At 31.3% G+C, this 20,013-nt stretch overlaps 4 protein-coding genes and 1 long non-coding RNA gene across 6 annotated transcripts; 1 reads left to right on the forward strand and 4 right to left on the reverse strand.

The window, feature by feature from the left end:
• Positions 1 to 2,396: 2,396 nt before the first annotated feature.
• LOC105662342 (uncharacterized) lies at positions 2,397 to 4,307 on the reverse strand. The gene is made up of 2 exons (XR_013038304.1): positions 4,063 to 4,307; positions 2,397 to 2,769 (listed from the first exon to the last, which is right to left on the reverse strand). It is a non-coding gene; the product is annotated as an uncharacterized LOC105662342 (long non-coding RNA).
• Positions 4,308 to 4,904: 597 nt separating this feature from the next.
• LOC143264554 (uncharacterized) lies at positions 4,905 to 8,322 on the reverse strand. Its single transcript, XM_076532197.1, has 2 exons — positions 8,026 to 8,322; positions 4,905 to 5,372 (listed from the first exon to the last, which is right to left on the reverse strand). Exons 1-2 carry the CDS (start codon positions 8,320 to 8,322, stop codon positions 5,310 to 5,312), a joined length of 360 nt encoding a protein of 119 aa, XP_076388312.1. The 3' UTR covers positions 4,905 to 5,309.
• Positions 8,323 to 8,778: 456 nt separating this feature from the next.
• Gen (XPG-like endonuclease) lies at positions 8,779 to 11,709 on the reverse strand. 2 transcript variants are annotated; one of them, XM_003702671.3, is made up of 6 exons: positions 11,477 to 11,709; positions 11,129 to 11,405; positions 10,773 to 11,059; positions 10,534 to 10,695; positions 10,300 to 10,465; positions 8,779 to 10,235 (listed from the first exon to the last, which is right to left on the reverse strand). In XM_003702671.3, the coding sequence occupies exons 1-6, from the start codon at positions 11,632 to 11,634 to the stop codon at positions 9,132 to 9,134; spliced, it is 2,154 nt and encodes a 717-aa protein (XP_003702719.2). In that variant the 5' UTR covers positions 11,635 to 11,709; the 3' UTR covers positions 8,779 to 9,131. The 2 variants fall into 2 exon arrangements, with proteins under 2 accessions (XP_003702719.2, XP_012139218.2); XM_012283828.2 differs by having other exon boundaries at positions 11,129 to 11,385; positions 11,477 to 11,672.
• Positions 11,710 to 12,837: 1,128 nt separating this feature from the next.
• On the forward strand, positions 12,838 to 13,945 carry LOC100880861 (peritrophin-1-like). The gene is made up of 2 exons (XM_003702656.3): positions 12,838 to 13,046; positions 13,369 to 13,945. The coding sequence occupies exons 1-2, from the start codon at positions 13,040 to 13,042 to the stop codon at positions 13,758 to 13,760; spliced, it is 399 nt and encodes a 132-aa protein (XP_003702704.2). The 5' UTR covers positions 12,838 to 13,039; the 3' UTR covers positions 13,761 to 13,945.
• Positions 13,946 to 14,919: 974 nt separating this feature from the next.
• On the reverse strand, positions 14,920 to 19,916 carry Hsc70-5 (Heat shock protein 70 cognate 5). The gene is made up of 11 exons (XM_003702657.3): positions 19,709 to 19,916; positions 19,228 to 19,289; positions 18,664 to 18,809; positions 18,202 to 18,325; positions 17,827 to 18,135; positions 17,474 to 17,636; positions 16,938 to 17,394; positions 16,457 to 16,753; positions 16,198 to 16,385; positions 15,952 to 16,092; positions 14,920 to 15,883 (listed from the first exon to the last, which is right to left on the reverse strand). The coding sequence occupies exons 1-11, from the start codon at positions 19,799 to 19,801 to the stop codon at positions 15,794 to 15,796; spliced, it is 2,070 nt and encodes a 689-aa protein (XP_003702705.1). The 5' UTR covers positions 19,802 to 19,916; the 3' UTR covers positions 14,920 to 15,793.
• Between the last annotated feature and the right edge of the window lie 97 nt (positions 19,917 to 20,013).

The raw sequence follows: 20,013 nt of genomic DNA on the forward strand, positions 1-20,013 counted from the left end.
ACTTCGTAAATTATTAAATTCCTGAGTACTCTTAAATTAAAAAATATCTGAACTCCACTTCTCAAAGTAATTTGATCGTAAACTCTTGACACTACACCTGAAGCTTGTAAATGAATATGACCACATAATTGCACCCCGAAACGAAGTAATAAAAAGAAGTATTCCAATAATAAGTGTTCCAAGTAATATAATTCAGGCTCCATACCTGCCAGAAACAAAAGGATTACACTCTACCAGCTGGTACAGGGTTTTTTAATTCATGTAGTCCGAGGAACCCCTCTTAAACGTATTTTCTATGGACCCCATCCTATAATTACATTTTTACTAATCATTAGTTGTATGCAAAGTTGAAAGGCTCATGGCCTGCATCGATCGGTCGATTTCTATTTTCTAACATTCTTGTCAACAATTTCCGAAAATTTTATATCCAGAAATACAGAATCTATAGAAAAATGTGAGTCAAGTTTTATAATGTTTACATGTGAGAGGCTGAAACGCTGATCATAAAACGCAGGTCAAAAGATAATAAAATACATAATGTAGTAGATTAAATCTGACAAGCCTTAGCACTATGCTTTTTAAGAATATTAATCTGTAAAGATAATGGCACTTCCGTTTATTATTGAACTTATCTATACCGAGTACCATTACATCAGATTTTAAATTGCGTGTTATTTCCACGTGAAAAGATATTAAAGAATGTGTCACACGCGTGACGGCATAGATTTACGCATACAACAAAATAACACGCTATACATATATGCAATGAAACAACATACTATCAATGCAAGTATACAGGGTGGCTCACCACGTTTTGCCATCTAGATTCGCGTCATTATTACTCATAGCAAACAATGTTTCAGATGAAGCTGAATGGTTTCGAGAGGGGCATATGCTGGTGGTACATATTTTTTGTAGGTGGACGTGTAAAGGACATATGAAGGTCATTAATGTTTTTTTTAATGGAATCATACATGTTTTATTGCATCAGCTGATACTCCTTCATATTCTTTACAAAAAAGTATTAATCTATTTGTGTGAAAAAATCATTGGTTTAGGAGATATTTTAATTTTGATGTCTATTTACAGAAAAGGTGAACCACCCTGTAGAATACATATATTACTTATATTTACATATATTACATAGGTTACTTAATAATTTACTACATCTATTATTTAATTGAATTACACATGAGATAGGATGAATATAAGGAAAAAGAACTTTACATGATATTAATGTTACAGATATGATGTAAGATATGAAAACTGAAATTTGAAGAATAAGTTTGTGGTTGACCGAAATTTATAAACTAAATTATATATTTATTTATTAAATTTAGTTACATTTACAACAATACAAATGCGATAAAATTATACAAAGAGTAAAACTATATAAAAATTCATAAAATATGAAAACTTGATATTTTCATATTTCAAAGTCTGTAGATTTAGAAATTTATAAATTAAATTATTTATCAAATTTAGTTACATTTACAGCAATACAAATGCAGTAGAATTATACAAAGAGTGAAACTGTATAAAAATTCATAAAATATGAAAACTTGATATTTTCGTATTTCAGTCTGTAGATTTAGAAATTTATAAATTAAATTATTTATTAAATTTAGTTACATTTACAACAATATAAATGCGATAAAACTATACAAATTTGAACAAAGTAAACTCTATTTCATAATTAATGCAGTTCAACAATGTATAATCATACATCATTTGCGTTTGAACTTTTGTTGGAACTAGAGGACTTTATTAGGGGTTCAAGTGGTTCGACGCGTAAAGCACCATGAATGGCCTATGCCTCGAAATACGGGTCAATGGAGGACCTTTTGTTTACCAAGTCTCGTGCGGATCAGTAAACACGTGCTTGCCATAAATCGTTTAACGTATACATTTTTTTGCAGTCTTTAACAAGCTATAGACACTTTGTTAACATTCCATTTAAAGTCTTAAGATGTTCACGAGTTTTATTTTAGTTTTATCTTCATAAGGTAAAATAGAAAATGGCATCGTACTGCTGTACAAGTACGTCAGGTTATACAATTTTTATCTGAAACGTCTTTCATATTATTCCAAATGTTTTTTAGTACATTCAAATAAACCGAATTTACTGTATAGTGAATACTGAATAATTATGGATTATTTCGAGCAATTATTATATTAAAATAAAATATATCCAAGCTTGATATATCATTACCCAGTTCTAAATGGATTAACAACACAAATGGAGATCTTCGAAAGTGATCAACGAAAAGAATTCGCATGCAAAGAGATTTAGAACAAACTGTATTTGAAGCACAAAGAAAAATGAACTTGAAAGACGAGAAGAGGAATAAGAAATAAAAAATGGTAATGTTAAAAATGTTGTACAAAGGTAATTGTAATTATTTATTTAATATTACATTTGAAAACGATATTGAAGAAGGACATCTTTTGGTTTTTACATTATCCATTATATAAAGAATATTGTTTACATCTAATAAGAAAAGATACATTGGCACGAGTTGAGACATTCTGTTGCAACTTTGCAGTTCACTTTTTGTGGCCAATCGCAGATTTGTTCTTCCGCGTTGAACTCTAATGGCGATGAGCAAACCTTCACATCTTTTTTGCCATCTCTACATTCGTAATAAACGCTACAGTTGCATGGATGAGGAGCAAATGAAACGTCTCCATATACGGGTTCTGGACATACTACTGCTAATTCTGAAGAGACGCTGACCACAATAGCCGCGATAACAAAAAGTATTAGTCCTGTAAAATGTAAAGAGATTTAGTTATTCTAGGACGCATCCACAAATAAAGACTATGAATTTTTTCTACATGTATTAATTATCAAATTATTAAACTAATAAAGGGAGAAATTTATAAATTTGTAAATTAACTAATTATCAAATATAAAAATTGTCAAATTTATTTTAACTTGTTCATATTTGATCACTTCTGAAATTACCGAATTTCTACACATTTAAATTGTTCAATTTATTAGTTTGTAAATTCAGATATTCAATTATTTATTAATTTCCAAATTATGAAACACCTAAATTAGAATGTTAGGTAATTACTAAATTACCAAATTACCAAATTACCAGATCACCAAATTACCAAATTACCAAATTACCAAATTACCAAATTACCAAATTACCAAATTACCAAATTACCAAATTACCAAATTACCAAATTACCAAATTACTAAATTACTAAATTACTAAATTACTAAATTACTAAATTACCAAATTACTAAATTACCAAATTACCAAATTACTAAATTACTAAATTACTAAATTACTAAATTACTAAATTACCAAATTACTAAGTTACCAAATGACCAAATTACCAAATGACCAAATTACCAAATTACCAAATTACCAAATTACTAAATTACTAAATTACTAAATTACCAAATTTCTAAGTTACCAAATGACCAAATTATCAAATCACCAAATTACCAAATTACCAAATTACCAAATTACCAAATTACCAAATTACCAAATTACCAAATTACTAAATTACTAAATTACTAAATTACTAAATTACTAAATTACCAAATTACTAAGTTACCAAATGACCAAATGACCAAATTACCAAATTACCAAATCACCAAATTACCAAATTACTAAATTACTAAATTACTAAATTACTAAATTACTAAATTACTAAATTACAAAATTACAAAATTACAAAATTACAAAATTACAAAATTACAAAATTACAAAGATATTCGAAATTTTCCTAGATCTTTAACACTTGATCACAGAACACAGCAATGTGCACAAACTTCTTAAAAGCACTTTCTATATCCAAAAAAATTGTATTCTATTTTAAGTAGCATACAAATAATTTCTATAGACCCTTTATTACTCGTTCCTCATTATGAGACGCAGTAAAAAATCACAAATAATTTGTACAAATAAACTGAACAACATTCAGAAACAATTTTAAAAAATAATACACATTTTACACAATAGCCGAAGTTATTCAGTTCCTTTTTCCTAAGACTGTTATAAATCTAATGTATCATCTATGCTCCACTACAAAACACTTTACCTCTCATTTTCCGTTTGCTGAAAATGAATTTATGACAGGCCTAACTTTTTACAGGGTTTGTCTACCTTAATCACGATTCTTCTGCTGTGATTTAAATTTGCGATATATATTATACCCGATAAGCCAACTGACTAGTGTTATCAACAGGGGGGTCCCACTTGGACGTCGACCAATTGGACGGTCCCGATTCGATGTTCAAATTCGAAGCTGTTAGGTTAGGTTAGGTTAGGTCCGATATGCTCTGCTTTGAATTGCAACGCGTCGAATCGGGACGCGTCCAATCGGTCGGCGTCCAAGTGGACATCACTTGTTATCAATGAATATTAGCAGAACATTTCTTATCATTTTGCGTTATGATAGTAAAAATCACTAATATAGAAATACAACTGAATGGTGGTGGATTAAACTTTGAAGTTTCAGTATTAGTTTGGAACCATTGATCAAATATTATTAAAGCCTCGTAAGCAGATATCTTACACTATTTATACGCATCGGCGAATTTAGTAATTGATAAGAAATAAATTTTGATTATATCGAATTTGTTATATTGCAACTATCTTTTGTGCTACTTTGCTACATGATGGACTCATAATATTCGTGAAAGTCCCTTTTGAAAACGTCTTGTCATATCAAATAAAATTAGGTGACAAATAAAAATAAAATGTAATAATAAAAATAATAAATACGTATAATAATAATTTATGATATAATAATAAATAATAACTTATATATAAATACATGAGAAGCTATTATAATTTGAAAATGAAGATTATTTGAAAGAGAAAGGAAAATGAACTTCAGAAGAAAGACAAAGAAACAGAAAAAAATATACAAAGGTTATACATTTAAATAAGTGTTAATTTATTTATTTGCTTCATTTTTTACGTGAGAAGTCTTGTCAAGTAAAATGTGTCTGCAGTTACATAACATGTCTTACCAAAACTATTTAAAAAAAACTAACCCTGGGTATTTAATTAAATATATTGCCTGTGAGATTACATAGATTAAAATTGTTTAGGCATTAACAACAGGATTAGGTTTACATGTAGACCAGTCAATACAAGATTGATAAATTTTGCATGCCGCCTCCTGCGGCCAATCACAAATTTGTTTTTTCTCATTAAAGTAATATAACGGTGGACACGATCTGACAACCTTTGTTCCATCTTTATAGCATTCGTAAAAAGTTTTACAGTCGCAGGGATGTGCAGCGGCTGCAACATCGCCATATAAGGGTTCTGGACATATTACTGATAATTCTTCTGCTGATATGCAGACCGTAATGGCCGCAAGAAGGACAAGTAACAGACCTGTAAAATATAAACATTTCCAATTATTTCACATTTGTAAATGAAGGAAATTAGATCTATTTTTGACAAAACCACACACTGGCTATCAAAATGAACATGCAGTGTCGATGCAGAGATTTAAGAATAGTCGTTTTTTATGTGGTTCTGAAAATGACTAGGTCGCATTTTGCGGCACCACTGATCTCGATGTTAAGTGATTTTTCGGTGACTAGTAAGTAATCTTGAAAGAAGTAATTTGAGTGTGTGTGACCTATCAGGGTGAAAGTCTTTCGATCATGCGAGTGGTGTAATCCGTATGAACGGGAAGTCGGGATTTTTCGTGAGAGGTCAAAAAACACCACCAGAATTTGTATCTAAACTCTTGTTATCGATCATTCTCATTCTGAACGATTTCGATAGTATGCCATCAAAATATCTTTGCACGAAAAAGGGAATATTTGAATAAATTTACAATTAGTTTTAAACGAAACGATTTTAAAAATTTAATTCACAAGTTTATTTTAGTACTCTCATATCTCATTTCTAAATTTTTAAACTACCAAAGTAAATCTTAGAGTTTATTTATTTTAAAAATTGAAATGTTCAAATCTTTTGCTGCAACTTTGACAATTAGTTTTAAACCCTCTCAATTCAGGGCGAGTTTCATTAATCTGTTTAATATTGTTTATAAGAGTGTCTTATTTGTACACATCCTATCGAATATCTGCTTAGTCATCCGATAGAGATAATGTTTCGAATTGTAATTAAATGATTTCGAAGAAGAGATAATTCGATATTAATAACTTTTTTGTATGATGAAATTTGAAAGACGTCTACACTGAAATTTCTGTACTTTCAAGTATTCAAATTTCACAATTTTTTAATTTAAAAATTTTCGAATTTGCAAATTTGTACGTGTAAATGTAGCTACATTAATGAATTTCCAATTTATGGAAATTATAAAATTGTCTTGAATTTTTAATTTTAACTACAAAATTTCCACACTTTTAAATTATTTAACTTATAGCTTAGAAATCTAATAATCCTATATTTGTAAATTTATAAACCTGTAAGTTACGAAAGTTCGAAATTAAAAATATAGAAAATTAGAAAACATGAAAATTAAAAAACTAGCAAAACCACGAAAATGTAAAAGCAGAAACCCGAACTCTAGTACTTGTTCACTGCACACACCGATGACCATAATTTTTACACAAGAAATTGTATCGCTTCGTACAATTTTAAAGAAATTTTAAACGATATAAAAATGATTTCTGTGGACACTCTACACTTTGCTCGTTCCTCGTTAGCACATTGAAAAGACACAAATAATTTGTATAAATATATCGGAGAACGTTCGAAAACAGCTTTGAGAATTGAAACACATTTTACACAACGGCCACTCTGAGTTAACACCAGTTTTAACTTAATTTCTTGCTCGACATTAGTTGTTTTGTCAATTCTACAATGCACGGTTTATTATCAACTAAAAGTAACTATTATTTTACCTTTCATCTTTTGTTCACCAAAAATAACTTTATAACAAGCTTTGGCTGTCTAACGTAAGCGCGATTGCTCAGGAATGTTTTACCTGTACGATATATATACCCGATAAACCAAGAAATTTATTATCGCCGAATAATAGCAGTATTACATTTTTTTATAATCCTTATCATTTTGCCGGATGATACCAAATTTCGTTAAAAGACAATTAATAGCTTAAATATTTCAACAAGAGTTTTGCAATACTGAGTTATTTTATTTGACGGTACTTCGAACAGAAATTTCATGAATCAGTGTCACGTACTCACGAATTTCATAATTTACAAGAAATATAAGATTGCAATTATATTCGTCACATGTACAACTCACTTTTATGCCATTTCGTTTAAATGATTCACAGATGCCTTATAATATTTATTAACTAAACCTACCGGTGTGCAACAGACTTACTCTGAAACTAAAAATGAAGTTGAGAAATAAATAAGCAAGTTATAAAACATAAATTAATATACATATTAATTCTTTACTTTCATGAAGATTAACAGAGATTCTAAAGAAATTGTCTTAAAAAATTTTGTAAGTTAAAATGAGAAACTTGTGAAATCATTTGACGTTTTTAGTAGTTGTAGTGTTAAATTCTACTTCTTCGAAACACCTTGTCAACCGAACAAAATTAGGTGACATGAATAAATAAAAAGTCATAAATAAGAAAAAGAAGGAATAACAATAAGTGAATTTTCAGACACTGTTAAGTCTGCAAACCATTTCTCATCACTCCACTTTTACAGAAATTCAATTTTAAAGATAGAAATAGTTTCTAAAATTAACAATTTTACATATTTCAATCAATGTAAATTCGATTCGGTAATTTTCAATATTGTTTAAACGTATTTAAATTTTTATAATGGTCGAAGAGTATATATCATTTTATTTGTACTTTATAGGATCCTCATTTCTAGTGAAAGAACAAGAAATTCTTAAAGTATAGAATTATCTTCCTTCAAAACATTGAATTTCATTAATTAGTGCATTAAAGTTAAAATTTAATATCGTGAAACGAAATACGTATCGTTCACTGTTATCTCTCGAAAGGAATGTCTGTTTCAATATCTTGTAACGAAACAATTACAACTGTTTATTCATCGTATTATCTGGATTAAATGATAATTACAGCTATAATATTTGTCATAAGCAATCGATTATTGCAAACACAGTTAATTAATTGTGACTCGATTTTTGGAGGTTCATCTTGAAACACTGATGTCATCTTCACAACAGCAATCATCTTCACAGCAGCAACCACCTTCGCAGCAGCAACGACCTTCGCAACAACAATCACATTCGCAAAAGCAACCACCTTCGCAAAAGTAACCACCTTCGCAAAAGCAACCACCTTCGCAAAAGCAACCACCTTCGCAAAAGCAACCTTTGCAACTGCAATCGCCTTCGCAATCGTCTTAGCTGGCATCGCGACGACTACCGGTACCAATAAAATAAATACATAATGTAGTGTTATTCTACTTATTTGTTATAGCCTAACTACTATTCTCATTACAGATTAACAACAAAAAAGACTGAGGACAAAGAAAACAGAGCAACAACAATAACAACGGCAACAAGTAGTGTGGAAACGGAGGTCATTGAAATATAAATAAGAGAAGAGCAAACCATTAATGTTGAAAGTATGACTATCATTATAAATCGTTGAAACTAAAACTATATTTTTAAAATAAAACTATAACTATATTTAAATAAAACTATATTATAAAGCGTTTATATTATTTGTTTATTTAGCTCACCTTCCTTCAAGTAATATACAGTAAAGTTTCTATTGTAAAAGATTTCTTAGTTTACATTATAAAATGAATATGTTATGTGACTTAATTTCTATAAGATATGAATTAAATAAATGATATTTAGTCAATTGAGATCTATTGCTTTTATTGTAAATAGTCTATTAGCTTCCTCTTCATAATTTTAGAGAAAAATTGCGCCGAACAGAATTTTTGTGGCTTTTTGGATTATAAGGGTGGTAGTATACTTAACCCAACTTACATTCGATGATTGCGAAAATACTTCACAAATATTAACAGAATTTCTAATTCAATATAAATACAAGTTCATTTGTCTGTATTCTAAAAACTGCAAGACACTTCGCACTAAAAACGTTATTTGAAAGAAGATGAACCAATTCGGTATCTTCTAGGTTAAGTATACTACCAACCTCATATTTTGGAGAGGTCACTCAAAAGTCGTATACTACCGAAAACCTAAATACTAAGTAACAGGTTCATCGGTATCGTTTAAAAGATCATCAATTCCTAGAGTGAACCTATCATTCTTTTTTGTAGTAATACTTCGAAGTCCAATATTTCCGCTAAAAGCTCCTATTCTTTGATGAAGCGGAATATAAGATTGATCTATGTCAGCAAATTCGTTAATAGATTCATCAGCAACTGTACTACATTCACCAGGCTTTATTTCAAAATCCCTTATACTACTTGTACCAAAATTTAGAGATTTTTTACTCAAATTACTTTCATCTTTACTTATCTGTACATCTACATCAAATTGAAAAGCTCTTTCTTTGCATATATTGTCTATTATTTCTGACATGTCTAAATCAAAATCTTCATTATCGCTAACAAAGTCATCAGGCGAGAGTTCGTTGAACATTCTGTCTAATGTATTATTTAATTTGGAATTTACTTTCTCTAACTGCAATACTTTATCGAATTGAGGACCTCGTCTTAGTTTAATATTTTCTCCTCTATTTTCTTGTTGTTCGACTAAGGGCTTAGATCTTTTGGGTGTAATACTTAATCTGTCGAATGATTCTTCCAATGATAAACAGCGATCTTTACTTATGAATTCGTCGATCTTTCTATTGCCTTCTACAGCTACAGGTACTTTTCCAGCTTTCCTCTGGCGTCTTTTTACTGGTTTACTTTTAACTCCTTCAGGATCGGCATCATTTTGTACTTTACTCTTAACTGTTCGTTTCTTCTTTTTTGCATTTCTTGCGTTTTCAAATACTTCGACTAAGTCTGAATAACATTCTTTCACAGCGTTTTGCGGTTCAATGCTTGTTAATTCGGACAGAATTTCTTCACTATTTTCTTCATCGTTTTCTTTACTCATTGCTATGTATTCTTTTAATCTGCTTATCACATCGTGATCAGTTTTCCATATTATTTCATAACATGCTACTGACCTAATATTTCGAATCTTTTTTATTTGTTCAGGTATAAATAAATCAGGTATAAACCGACTTTCGATAGAAATATTTGGAAGATGTAAAAGTTGCCAACGTGTCGCTAAGGGAAATATCTTTTCAAACGCGTACTGCGGTTCCCAAGACAAATGTCGTTCCACAAAGTCCTAATTCAAATAGATTCATATTTAATCATTAGAATGATAGTTTTAAATTTATATTAAAACTTACAATGAACTTATCAACTTGTGGCTGCTTCCATTGGATATCGAGTTTTGTAGGCACTGAATCTTTTCTAATAAGAAATTCGTCTATCAATTCTTGTTTAGGAAAGTCTGGAACAAGTAGTGCTTTTTTTCGTAATGAAATTTCATTCAGTATTAATGCCCTTTCTTCCCTAGAAAATAAATATCATAGTTATTATATTTTATAAAGCCATAATATTACTATTGAACAGAAATTTACTTGTATGAATTATTGCACTTCACCACAGTACCACAGTCTATACAACCTGATTTTGTATGCTTTTGCACTTTACCGCTATGGCCGCAAGATGAACAAACATTTGGAGACAATAACTGTGATTCTTTATGATCTAAAGTGTCATCTGTTCTCCAACTTTTTAGGCTACAGAAACCAGTAATATATACACATATTAACTTTCTATAAAACATGTAATAAAATTTTGTGGAGTTGTGTTATACCGTTCAATAATATCTTCATCTTTCACAATTTTAAAAAGTTTCATAGCAGCCTCCTTGCCAACGCCGTTCAATCCCTCATCATAGTCACACCCACATAATAAAGCTAAAGCTATCATTTTATTCCTTCCTAAGTCTAATGCCTTTTCTATTTTCTCTATGCTGTACTCATCCACAGCACCACCTGTACCTCCACGATTTCCCTGAGCACTTGTACAAAAATTTCTGTAAACTACTTTTGCTCCATAAAGGAAACAATCGCTATCTTGACTAATACATCCATGGACAAGCTACAAAAACATTTACCAAAGTAAAAACTGAAATGAATTCTTTATTGTACATATGTGAATGTAGCATACCCCATCTTCATTTAAATGAGCACACATTGCTTCCGCTTCACCTTGACCTTGTATACATGCTAAACCCATATAGCCAAGTAGTTCTTTGCATTCTTTAAGAATTCTATTAAGCTGCGGTCTTCTTCCTTTACCAGCAGTTTTCCTTTCTCGAAATCCATTACGAATATTATTCCTTTTCGCGATAGCATTATGTTTCAAATCCGGTGCTTTCCCTTCTAACACAAATACTGGTTGTATCTCGTGCATAAGGAGAAATGCTGTACGAAAGTACAAGTTCCTGTAATAATTTTTCACTTCTATCCAACTCTAGTCTACTTCAAATGTACAAAGTGTCACTGGTAAACAAACCTGAGGTACATCTTTGGTTGAGCATGATTATCAGTCACCGTTTGACTGTCTACGACCCAACCACTTATGTCGATTGCTACTGTTTTCCCTTGAAGCTCAAACATTGGTTTCCTCTCGCACAAAGGTGACAAAATATTCCACAGATCTTTGACTCCCATTTTTAACAATTTGAATCAAACACTGTAAACAGTTTTCCAGAGAAGATGACTGCGACTGCGTCAATAGGCAGTGCCATCTAAATAGAACAGAAGAATTTACGAAACAAACACACTGATGATAATACAGGGTAGTGCAATTTTTTGTTTTGAAAATTCTTCACTTTTTGGCTAGTTACTAGTGGCAGTTTTCTGTCAACGCGTATAGAAATATAAATTTTAAAATACTTGTAAGAGTGAGATTTTCTAAATGTTTTGAAAATGGGAATCTGACCAAATGTTAGCTTCAAAATATTAGCAAATATTATATCGAATTACTGATGTAAATACAGCATAAAATTAATGTAAAAAATACAGTACAATTATCGGAAAAGCAGTACTGTTTAGCAAACTGCAATCAGTACTTCTTTAAAATGTTACCGTTCTCCGATAATGCACTTACCGATCTCTGAAATGATGTAACTGCAATATAATTTTTGAAATAATGAAACCATTTTGCAGATAACGATAATTAAAACTTTTAAAACGAATCTATAAGTTATCAATCTCAGTCATTCAATAGATTATATCTAAAGCAATCACTCCTTTATCGCTTTTTATTATATTGCTATATAAAATTATATACTGTGTTGTAGTTTGTTTGTTTAATATATCTTTTGACATAAGCAGTTTTTTTCCCCATATTCTCATATGGACATTTTAAATGTTACTTTAAAGTTTTATTTATAACAAAATAGTAACGTATTTGTAAAAAGAAGTTTTTAGAAGATGAAAGCTTTATTATATAGTTTATTTTTATTTGCTTTTTAGTAAAAATTGTAGTAATCATTTCAAAATACTGAAAATAATATTAACAAAAAGATAAATAATGAACGAATAATTTCTTTCGATCAATAATTATAACTTGGTGTAATTTTAATTTTATAACGTAAAGAACGACAGATTTAATATTTTTAGTCCACAATTTTTTCTAAGTCGACAGCAACTTTACACTGTGAATGTTTTCCAGATGAACAGATATTTTTTTAAGTCTACAAATTTCCTATCCTAATTTTCTTGAAACGATTCTTATTTAAATATTGTCATTGCACAAAATTACTATTTTTTAATGCAAAATAAAATTAACATTAAAAGTTTGTCACTATCAATAAAGTCGAATAAGTAACTTAAGAAGAGATGCTGACTAATAATAACCTCTATAAAAAACAGAAGAGGAAAATCAACGTCAATAGTATCATTCCGATGTTTATCAAGATATCGTTATATTTTAATTGATTGTGCAACATCTGAACAATCACGAACTGATATGCGAGAAAAAAGTGCAACTAGTATATAAAGGAAGTTTCTAACTGCATTTGTACAGTTATAGTCTTTCCCTATAACCGAAAGAATCAATTACGAAGTCAACATGAAAGGTAAGCTCAGAAATTTTTATAACGTAACATTGGTACACAAATCATGATAGAAAATAATTTCTTCCTTCTAGTTAGGGCATTTCATTTTATTTTCGTTAGGTTTCAATTCACATCAACTATAAATCTCATTAATCGAAAAGGTTTTCATTAAATTTTGTATTCATCTTAACTTTGCCAGTGGATTTTGGAAGATAGTCCAATTATGGACTTAGCCATTTTTTATCAGACCCTTTTTGAAAATATTTTATAATATAAATACTGTCTTATGTCAATTCAGTTGTTTAATTAAGGAGTTGAAAAGTAATGTGTTTACAATTTTCAGCGATATTCGCAGTAGTGCTTGCGGCACTCTGTGTGGCTGCTTATGGCGCTGAGATCAGCTGCCCTCCAGTCAATGGTGTGGACGTTACTATACTTCCGAATCCAGAGGACTGCAAAACTTTCTACATCTGTAACGAAGGCATACCGTATCTGATGAACTGCCCTCCTGGACAGGAATTCAACGCTGAATTAAGAGTATGTGATTTGCCAGAGCAAGCAAATTGCGTAACATCGGGCCACAAACCAACCCATCCACCACGACCATCAACTACAACCCCTCCTCCAGCAAAACCATCAACTACACCAACCCCTCCACCACCAGGACTAATAAATACAACAACCCCCGCAGTTGAAGGAACTACTCCAACTCCAGCACAAAATTGTCTTGGATAGACAATTATATAAAACATGCAATATAAAGATGCAGATATTTCGGACATAATGTATTTGTATTTTCTGACAAATTCAGTTTTAATGAAAATAAGTACATGTATTACAATTTATTAATGAATACGGAGATGTTCAATATAATTCAAAAGCAATAAAGTTGTTCAAAGCATTGTAAAAATTGTATTTATTATCCTTCACCGGAAGTAACAAGTGAAACAGTAAATTTAAAATAAACATCTACTTCAATTCTATTTTTTAATATTAAGAATTTTTTGTTGGAAAATATAAAAAGTAATATTTCGCAAATTGTTTGTTTCGCAAATGTTATTCATCATTTTGCCTATTAAGCCCAAAAAATCAATTTTTATTTGACCCCTTTACTGCGTGTACGGGCATACGTTTTTTCAGTTTAGTTCGCAGCTTCGCCGCTAGATGGCGCCACTACTTTTGTCCATAAAATGACATTTTTTTATTTTCTTTATTAAAGCCTTTAGAAAGCTTTTATTGCATTATTTTGCTTTTAATGCGATCACATAACACTTTCTGGGCCACAGAAGTACTCAAAGTTCGCTAATTTTCGTGAAAATCGCATTTTTATATTTTTGTAGTTCCAACTTTCACCGCTAGATGGACGCCAATTTTTTAGTCCACGTTTAGACCTATTTTTCTATTTTCTTTTCTAGCGCTTTTAGGGGGTTCTGGTGGCATTATATAGATTCTAGAGAGGTCACAGAACAATTTCTGACCCTCAGAAATACGTAAACTTGCCTAATTTCCAAAAATTGATTTTTTGGCTTTATTAGGCATCGAAACGCATCAAACCCTAATAGAAATTTGTTTCTAAATGCCTCGGGAACCATACTACGTCGCGTAAATGCCGAAATATTCGAATTTTTTTATTTTTCTTATATGCGTGTTGGACCCTCATTTTTTCGACGCCAATTTTTTAGTCCATAAACAGCACTACTTGTAACGGTTTGCTACTGCGCATGGGGTCAAAATTCAAAATTGTCCGTTAATTTCCAGAAGTGTATTTCAGCGCAGAGTGAAATTTTTTCACCCCTTAAACCTGGGCGGCGAATTTTCCCGAACCATATTGTCCCATAAATTTCATAACAGAAATTTATATTGCAGGATAGGTTTGTGATTATAACAATTGAAATAATGGATTAATTTTTATATACATCTTATATACATTTAAATGAATTTATTAGATAACACAATGAAAACATTGAAATTATACTATAGAGCTTATTAATTCGAATAAAAAATTTTAATAACATGGTTATATCATAATACAATATATCCTAAAATAATCTACATGTCGCATATTTGTTTAAGGAATAATTTGTTTTGCATTGAACATTCATCACATTCTCTCGTACTTCTAATATCCTTCCACACGCACACCGAATGAATTAACAAAAAGTTCTGTAGTTACAAAATTTCATAATTATAGTATTAAATATTGAGCTACCAATTTCCGTCGGTTTTTGTAATGCCAAATGTTTAAAATCGTCATGTCCTTAACACTTCTTGCATATAATGATACAAAAGCTGTTAGCAGAAAATGCCACAATATAAGTCGGTTATATACAGAATTTACAATTAGATCTGCTTTTACGAAAATTCGATTAAGTGGGTAATATATATCATGTAGAACACTTCTGTGCGAAGTTTCTCATTTATATATTCAACATTTCTAAATTATTCATTAATACAGAAAGAAACAAAAGGTTTTTACTTGAACTATTCTTTACGCACGTTTTTAAATACGCTTTATACAATTATAAAGCATTCTAAGTTATGAACAAATTTTAAATTTCACGATTCAAATTTAAATTAACGTTGACTACACCTGATCACGCATGCTCAAAAATAAAGATTCTACAAATGTATCGTTGTTTTGTTACAATTTTGTTGTATACGATACATGACGATGCGCTTTATTTGAGTGCGCAGGATTACTGATTCGTAGTCCTACAGCTGTGTGCAATTAATTTTGTTTTGTTTAAACATATACTGTATAAATATAATTAATTTTTCTCCTCTTTCTTTTCAGGTCCATCTTCTTGGCTCTGGCTCTGGCTTTGACTTTGGCTTTGTCCCTCCCGTTCTGCCGCCATCTATAAATAACATTTGACGAGAAATATTAAATTCATGTTTCAGACGAACAGCAAAATATAGTGCATACCTTCTTATATGCCATTTCGAACAACTTGAGACTTGCTTGTTGAAGTTCGTTTGTCTGTCTCTTAATTTCTTCTGGTTCCATGTCGTCTTTCTTAGCCAGTGTTTCTCGCATTTTTGCAACCAATTCCCTCAACTTATCACACTGCAAACATTAAATGAAGTTATAAATATATAAATATGAAAACTAAATAAATACAATCAATGTCCACATAAGAACTGGAAAATGTTCATATAACAGTAGCCTTACTTCGTCTTGTGGTAATTGCGCTTTGAATTCTTCTAATTTTGATTCTGTGTCGTGAATAATACCCTCGGCTTGATTTACGGCTTCAACTCTGTCCTTCTTAATCTTATCTTGCTTGGCATACTGTTCAGCGCTCTTCACCATGTTTTCAATATCATCCTTACTAAGACCACCGCTTGATTGAATAACAACTACAAATTAAACAAATTAGTATAATATATTTAAATTAATTTAAATTTATAGAATTAAACTATCTACATACTTTGCTGTTCTTTGCCGGTTCCCTTATCTCTAGCGGATACATGCACGATACCATTGGCATCAATATCAAACGTGACTTCTATCTGTGGTACTCCTCTGGGTGCAGGCGGAATTCCGACTAAAGTAAATTGTCCTAAAAGTTTATTGTCAGAAGCCATTTCTCGTTCACCCTGATGTACTTTAATTTCGACTTGGGTTTGGCCGTCAGCCGCTGTAGAGAATACCTGACTTTTCTTAGTGGGAATAGTCGTGTTTCGGGAAATTAATCTCGTGAAAACACCGCCCAACGTTTCAATACCTAAGAAAGAAACACCAAATTGAAGCAATAGCGTAAACATAATTACAAAATTAACAATTTATTATAATAATATATTAACTCAGTGTGACTATATTCATCAAATTGTATCAGTGAGAAGATTAGCCATTTGAAACATCACGGTCTATGAATAACTTAGGGCACATATGAGGAAATAATTATTTACCAAGTGACAGAGGAGTAACGTCCAAAAGAAGCACGTCCGTTACATCACCAGCAAGTACACCACCTTGAACCGCAGCACCAACGGCTACAGCTTCATCAGGATTTACGGCTTTCGATGGTTGACGACCGAAAATGTCCTGCACAGTCTGCTGAACTTTAGGTACTCTTGTCATACCACCAACCAGCAATACTTCACCGATATCAGACTTTGTTACTTCAGCATCAGAAAGTGCTTTCTGGCATGGCTGAATGGTACGTTTAATTAAATCGGAAACGAGGCTTTCAAATTTACTCCTTGAAAGCTTAAGGTTTAAGTGCTTTGGTCCACTTGAATCCATAGTAAGATAAGGCAAATTAATGTCGGTTTGCAAAGAACTCGACAATTCAATTTTCGCCTTTTCAGCTGCTTCTTTCAATCGCTGCATAGCCATTGGATCTTTTGCGACATCAATACCTTGCTGTAAGAGGAAGATTAGAATATGCGAATAAAATGAATTTTATCACGATGAAGATATAATTCGATTTTGATGCACATACATCTTTTTTGAATTCCGCCGCAAGATAGGTGACTAATGCATTGTCAAAGTCTTCTCCTCCTAAGAACGTATCTCCGTTCGTGGATTTAACTTCGAACACTCCTTTCTGGATTTCCAAAATTGAAATATCGAAAGTACCACCACCTAAATCGTACACTGCAATACTGAAAAACATTGTATATGTAATATTTCTCATATGCGAGAAAATAAATAAGACTATCATACTAGAATTAGTCAGTAAATAATTTCAGCATCTTTGATGAAATCATCCTAAGCGACGAAAAATAATAGCATCATTCTTTTAAATATATCATAACAATATTTATGTGGTACCAAAAGCACCACAATTCTTACATTTTATCTTCCGTTTTATCCATGCCATATGCAAGGGCGGCTGCTGTTGGTTCGTTGATTACTCTAAGTACATTAAGTCCAGCAATTTGACCAGCATCCTTGGTAGCTTGTCTTTGGGAATCGTTGAAATACGCGGGAACAGTAATTACGGCATTTTTTACTGATGTACTTAAATACGATTCGGCTGTTTCCTTCATTTTCATGAGTACAAATGCACCGATTTGACTAGGAGAATACATTTTACCATCGCCTCCCTGCACCCACGCATCCCCGTTAGAAGCTCGTACAATTTTGTATGAAACTGTTTTCCTGCAATTAGACATAAGTAGGTATAAATTGTAATAATATATTAACAATAAAACATGTAATACATACATATCCTTCTTTACTTCTGGGTCGTCAAATTTTCGTCCAATTAATCGTTTCGTAGCGTAAAATGTGTTTGCTGAATTCGTAACTGCTTGACGCTTAGCTGGCATACCAATTAAACGTTCTCCATCTGAAAATTGGTTAGTTCTTCATAAAACCAAAGATGATTTAAATATACTAATATAGCATTTATATATCAATTTAAGAACTTTGAAGCAGCTACCATATACTTTGAATTGCTAATAGACAATGGAAGCAGTCTGTTATGTTAATTATATGTAGATGATAAGAGCAGTTACAGAGTTAAGGTAAATATTCTATAGGATTGATAACAAATTACTCTTAATAAGAGTATGATGCAATACTAATTCTAATCCTTTTCAGGTGAAGTGCTCTTAAGCTTGACATAATGCATGTATGAAATACTGTTTATTTATATTATATTCACATAGAAATAAAAGCTTTTACCTTTAGTGAATGCCACATAAGACGGAGTTGTTCTCGATCCTTCTGAATTTTCTATAACTTTTGCTTGTTTTCCTTCCATAACAGCTACACATGAAAATGTTGTTCCAAGATCAATACCAATAACCGCGCCTTTGACACCTTCGGATCTGTACAGGTAAACAATTGCTTTGATACAACATAAAATCAAGTATTACATAGTTAATTATGTTATTCCAATGAACAAATATTTAACTACCGTTAACCTTATAATGCATACAGAGAAATTTTAATAGTTACAATCTCACTGTAACTATCTCAATGACTTTAGATATACGTGTATATAATGATCATACAATAATATTTGTAATGTCTAAAAAATGTAAAGATGTTTAAAAATAAATATTCAAAAGTATAGCAGTTATATCTACTTATTAGGAAACCAGGTCAATACATGTTCATGCTATTAATTGCTAAAATGATGTATGTAGTTTGATTTGTTAAAACGATGTATACATTCTGAATTGCTGCAACAATGTATGCGTTCTAAGGTTAAACACGCTATATAAAATATTTTGTCGAACTTACTTGTATCGATACTGATGTAGGTCTGTAGGCCGTTGTGGCGTGATAAATGCAGGTGCTGCAGCCTGAAAAATATTGAATAATAATAAACATTTTAAAACGTTCAATTAACCAAAGATAATGTGATACCGACTATGAAATAACAATAAAAGAAACACGTGTTATAAACAATATATATAAAATCATAGCTACAATAAATGTTGTTACATACACAAATTTTTTCCACGAATAGTTTAAAAGATATAAAGACTAAATTGAGACCACATCACGTGCCGGCTACAAAGTCGGCACGTTTTAAGCGTTCATATTACAAGTATTTCTGATCAACTAAGATGTTCAAAACTAAAAAGTAGACATGCTAGGATAAATTTAGCGTCGAGTATGCGACGAATTAGATTTGGTATTCTACAAACTGAATACGACGAGAAAACGTTCAATAAAAAGAACGATGATCAGCGTGTCGTGAATCGCCATCGTAACTTACATTTTTAAGGATTGTACTAAATTGCTGTTTCCTTGTGACATCGCAGGTAATACCAGTACAGGTACGAGATAATAATCTAGCAGCAGCCAACATTTTGATTTTTACGCGTTTTGTCGATCGAATTTATGAAAATCTAGAAGAAACGCAAACAGCCCAACTTCACGTGTAGTGATGCAACCTTCAGAGAGACTCGTAATGCGCACACTACGCGCGCACTAGAAATTTGTCCCCTCCCACTCCATTGTACGTAATCTTATCCCACCAATGACAGCTTGGCTCTAAACGAATTCACCAATCATCGCTTT

This window comes from Megachile rotundata, chromosome 5, assembly GCF_050947335.1.
Source record: "Megachile rotundata isolate GNS110a chromosome 5, iyMegRotu1, whole genome shotgun sequence".
Classification (NCBI taxonomy): Eukaryota; Metazoa; Arthropoda; class Insecta; order Hymenoptera; family Megachilidae; genus Megachile; species Megachile rotundata.

What these genes read in the sequence shown, in the direction of transcription:
- LOC143264554 (XM_076532197.1), bottom strand. Translation starts at nt 8,322, where the DNA reads ATGCCAGCTAAGACGATTGCGAAGGCGATTGCAGTTGCAAAGGTTGCT. An exon ending in TTATGACAAATATTATAGCT is followed by an intron (nt 5,373 to 8,025) that starts GTAATTATCATT and finishes TATATTTTACAG; the next exon opens with GTCTGTTACTTGTCCTTCTT.
- Gen (XM_003702671.3), bottom strand. Translation starts at nt 11,634, where the DNA reads ATGGGAGTCAAAGATCTGTGGAATATTTTGTCACCTTTGTGCGAGAGG. An exon ending in AAGTGCAATAATTCATACAA is followed by an intron (nt 10,466 to 10,533) that starts GTAAATTTCTGT and finishes TTTATTTTCTAG; the next exon opens with GGAAGAAAGGGCATTAATAC. An exon ending in CACAAGTTGATAAGTTCATT is followed by an intron (nt 10,236 to 10,299) that starts GTAAGTTTTAAT and finishes TATTTGAATTAG; the next exon opens with GACTTTGTGGAACGACATTT.
- Hsc70-5 (XM_003702657.3), bottom strand. Translation starts at nt 19,801, where the DNA reads ATGTTGGCTGCTGCTAGATTATTATCTCGTACCTGTACTGGTATTACC. An exon ending in CGGCGGAATTCAAAAAAGAT is followed by an intron (nt 17,395 to 17,473) that starts GTATGTGCATCA and finishes TTCCTCTTACAG; the next exon opens with CAAGGTATTGATGTCGCAAA. An exon ending in CGCAATTACCACAAGACGAA is followed by an intron (nt 16,093 to 16,197) that starts GTAAGGCTACTG and finishes TAATGTTTGCAG; the next exon opens with TGTGATAAGTTGAGGGAATT.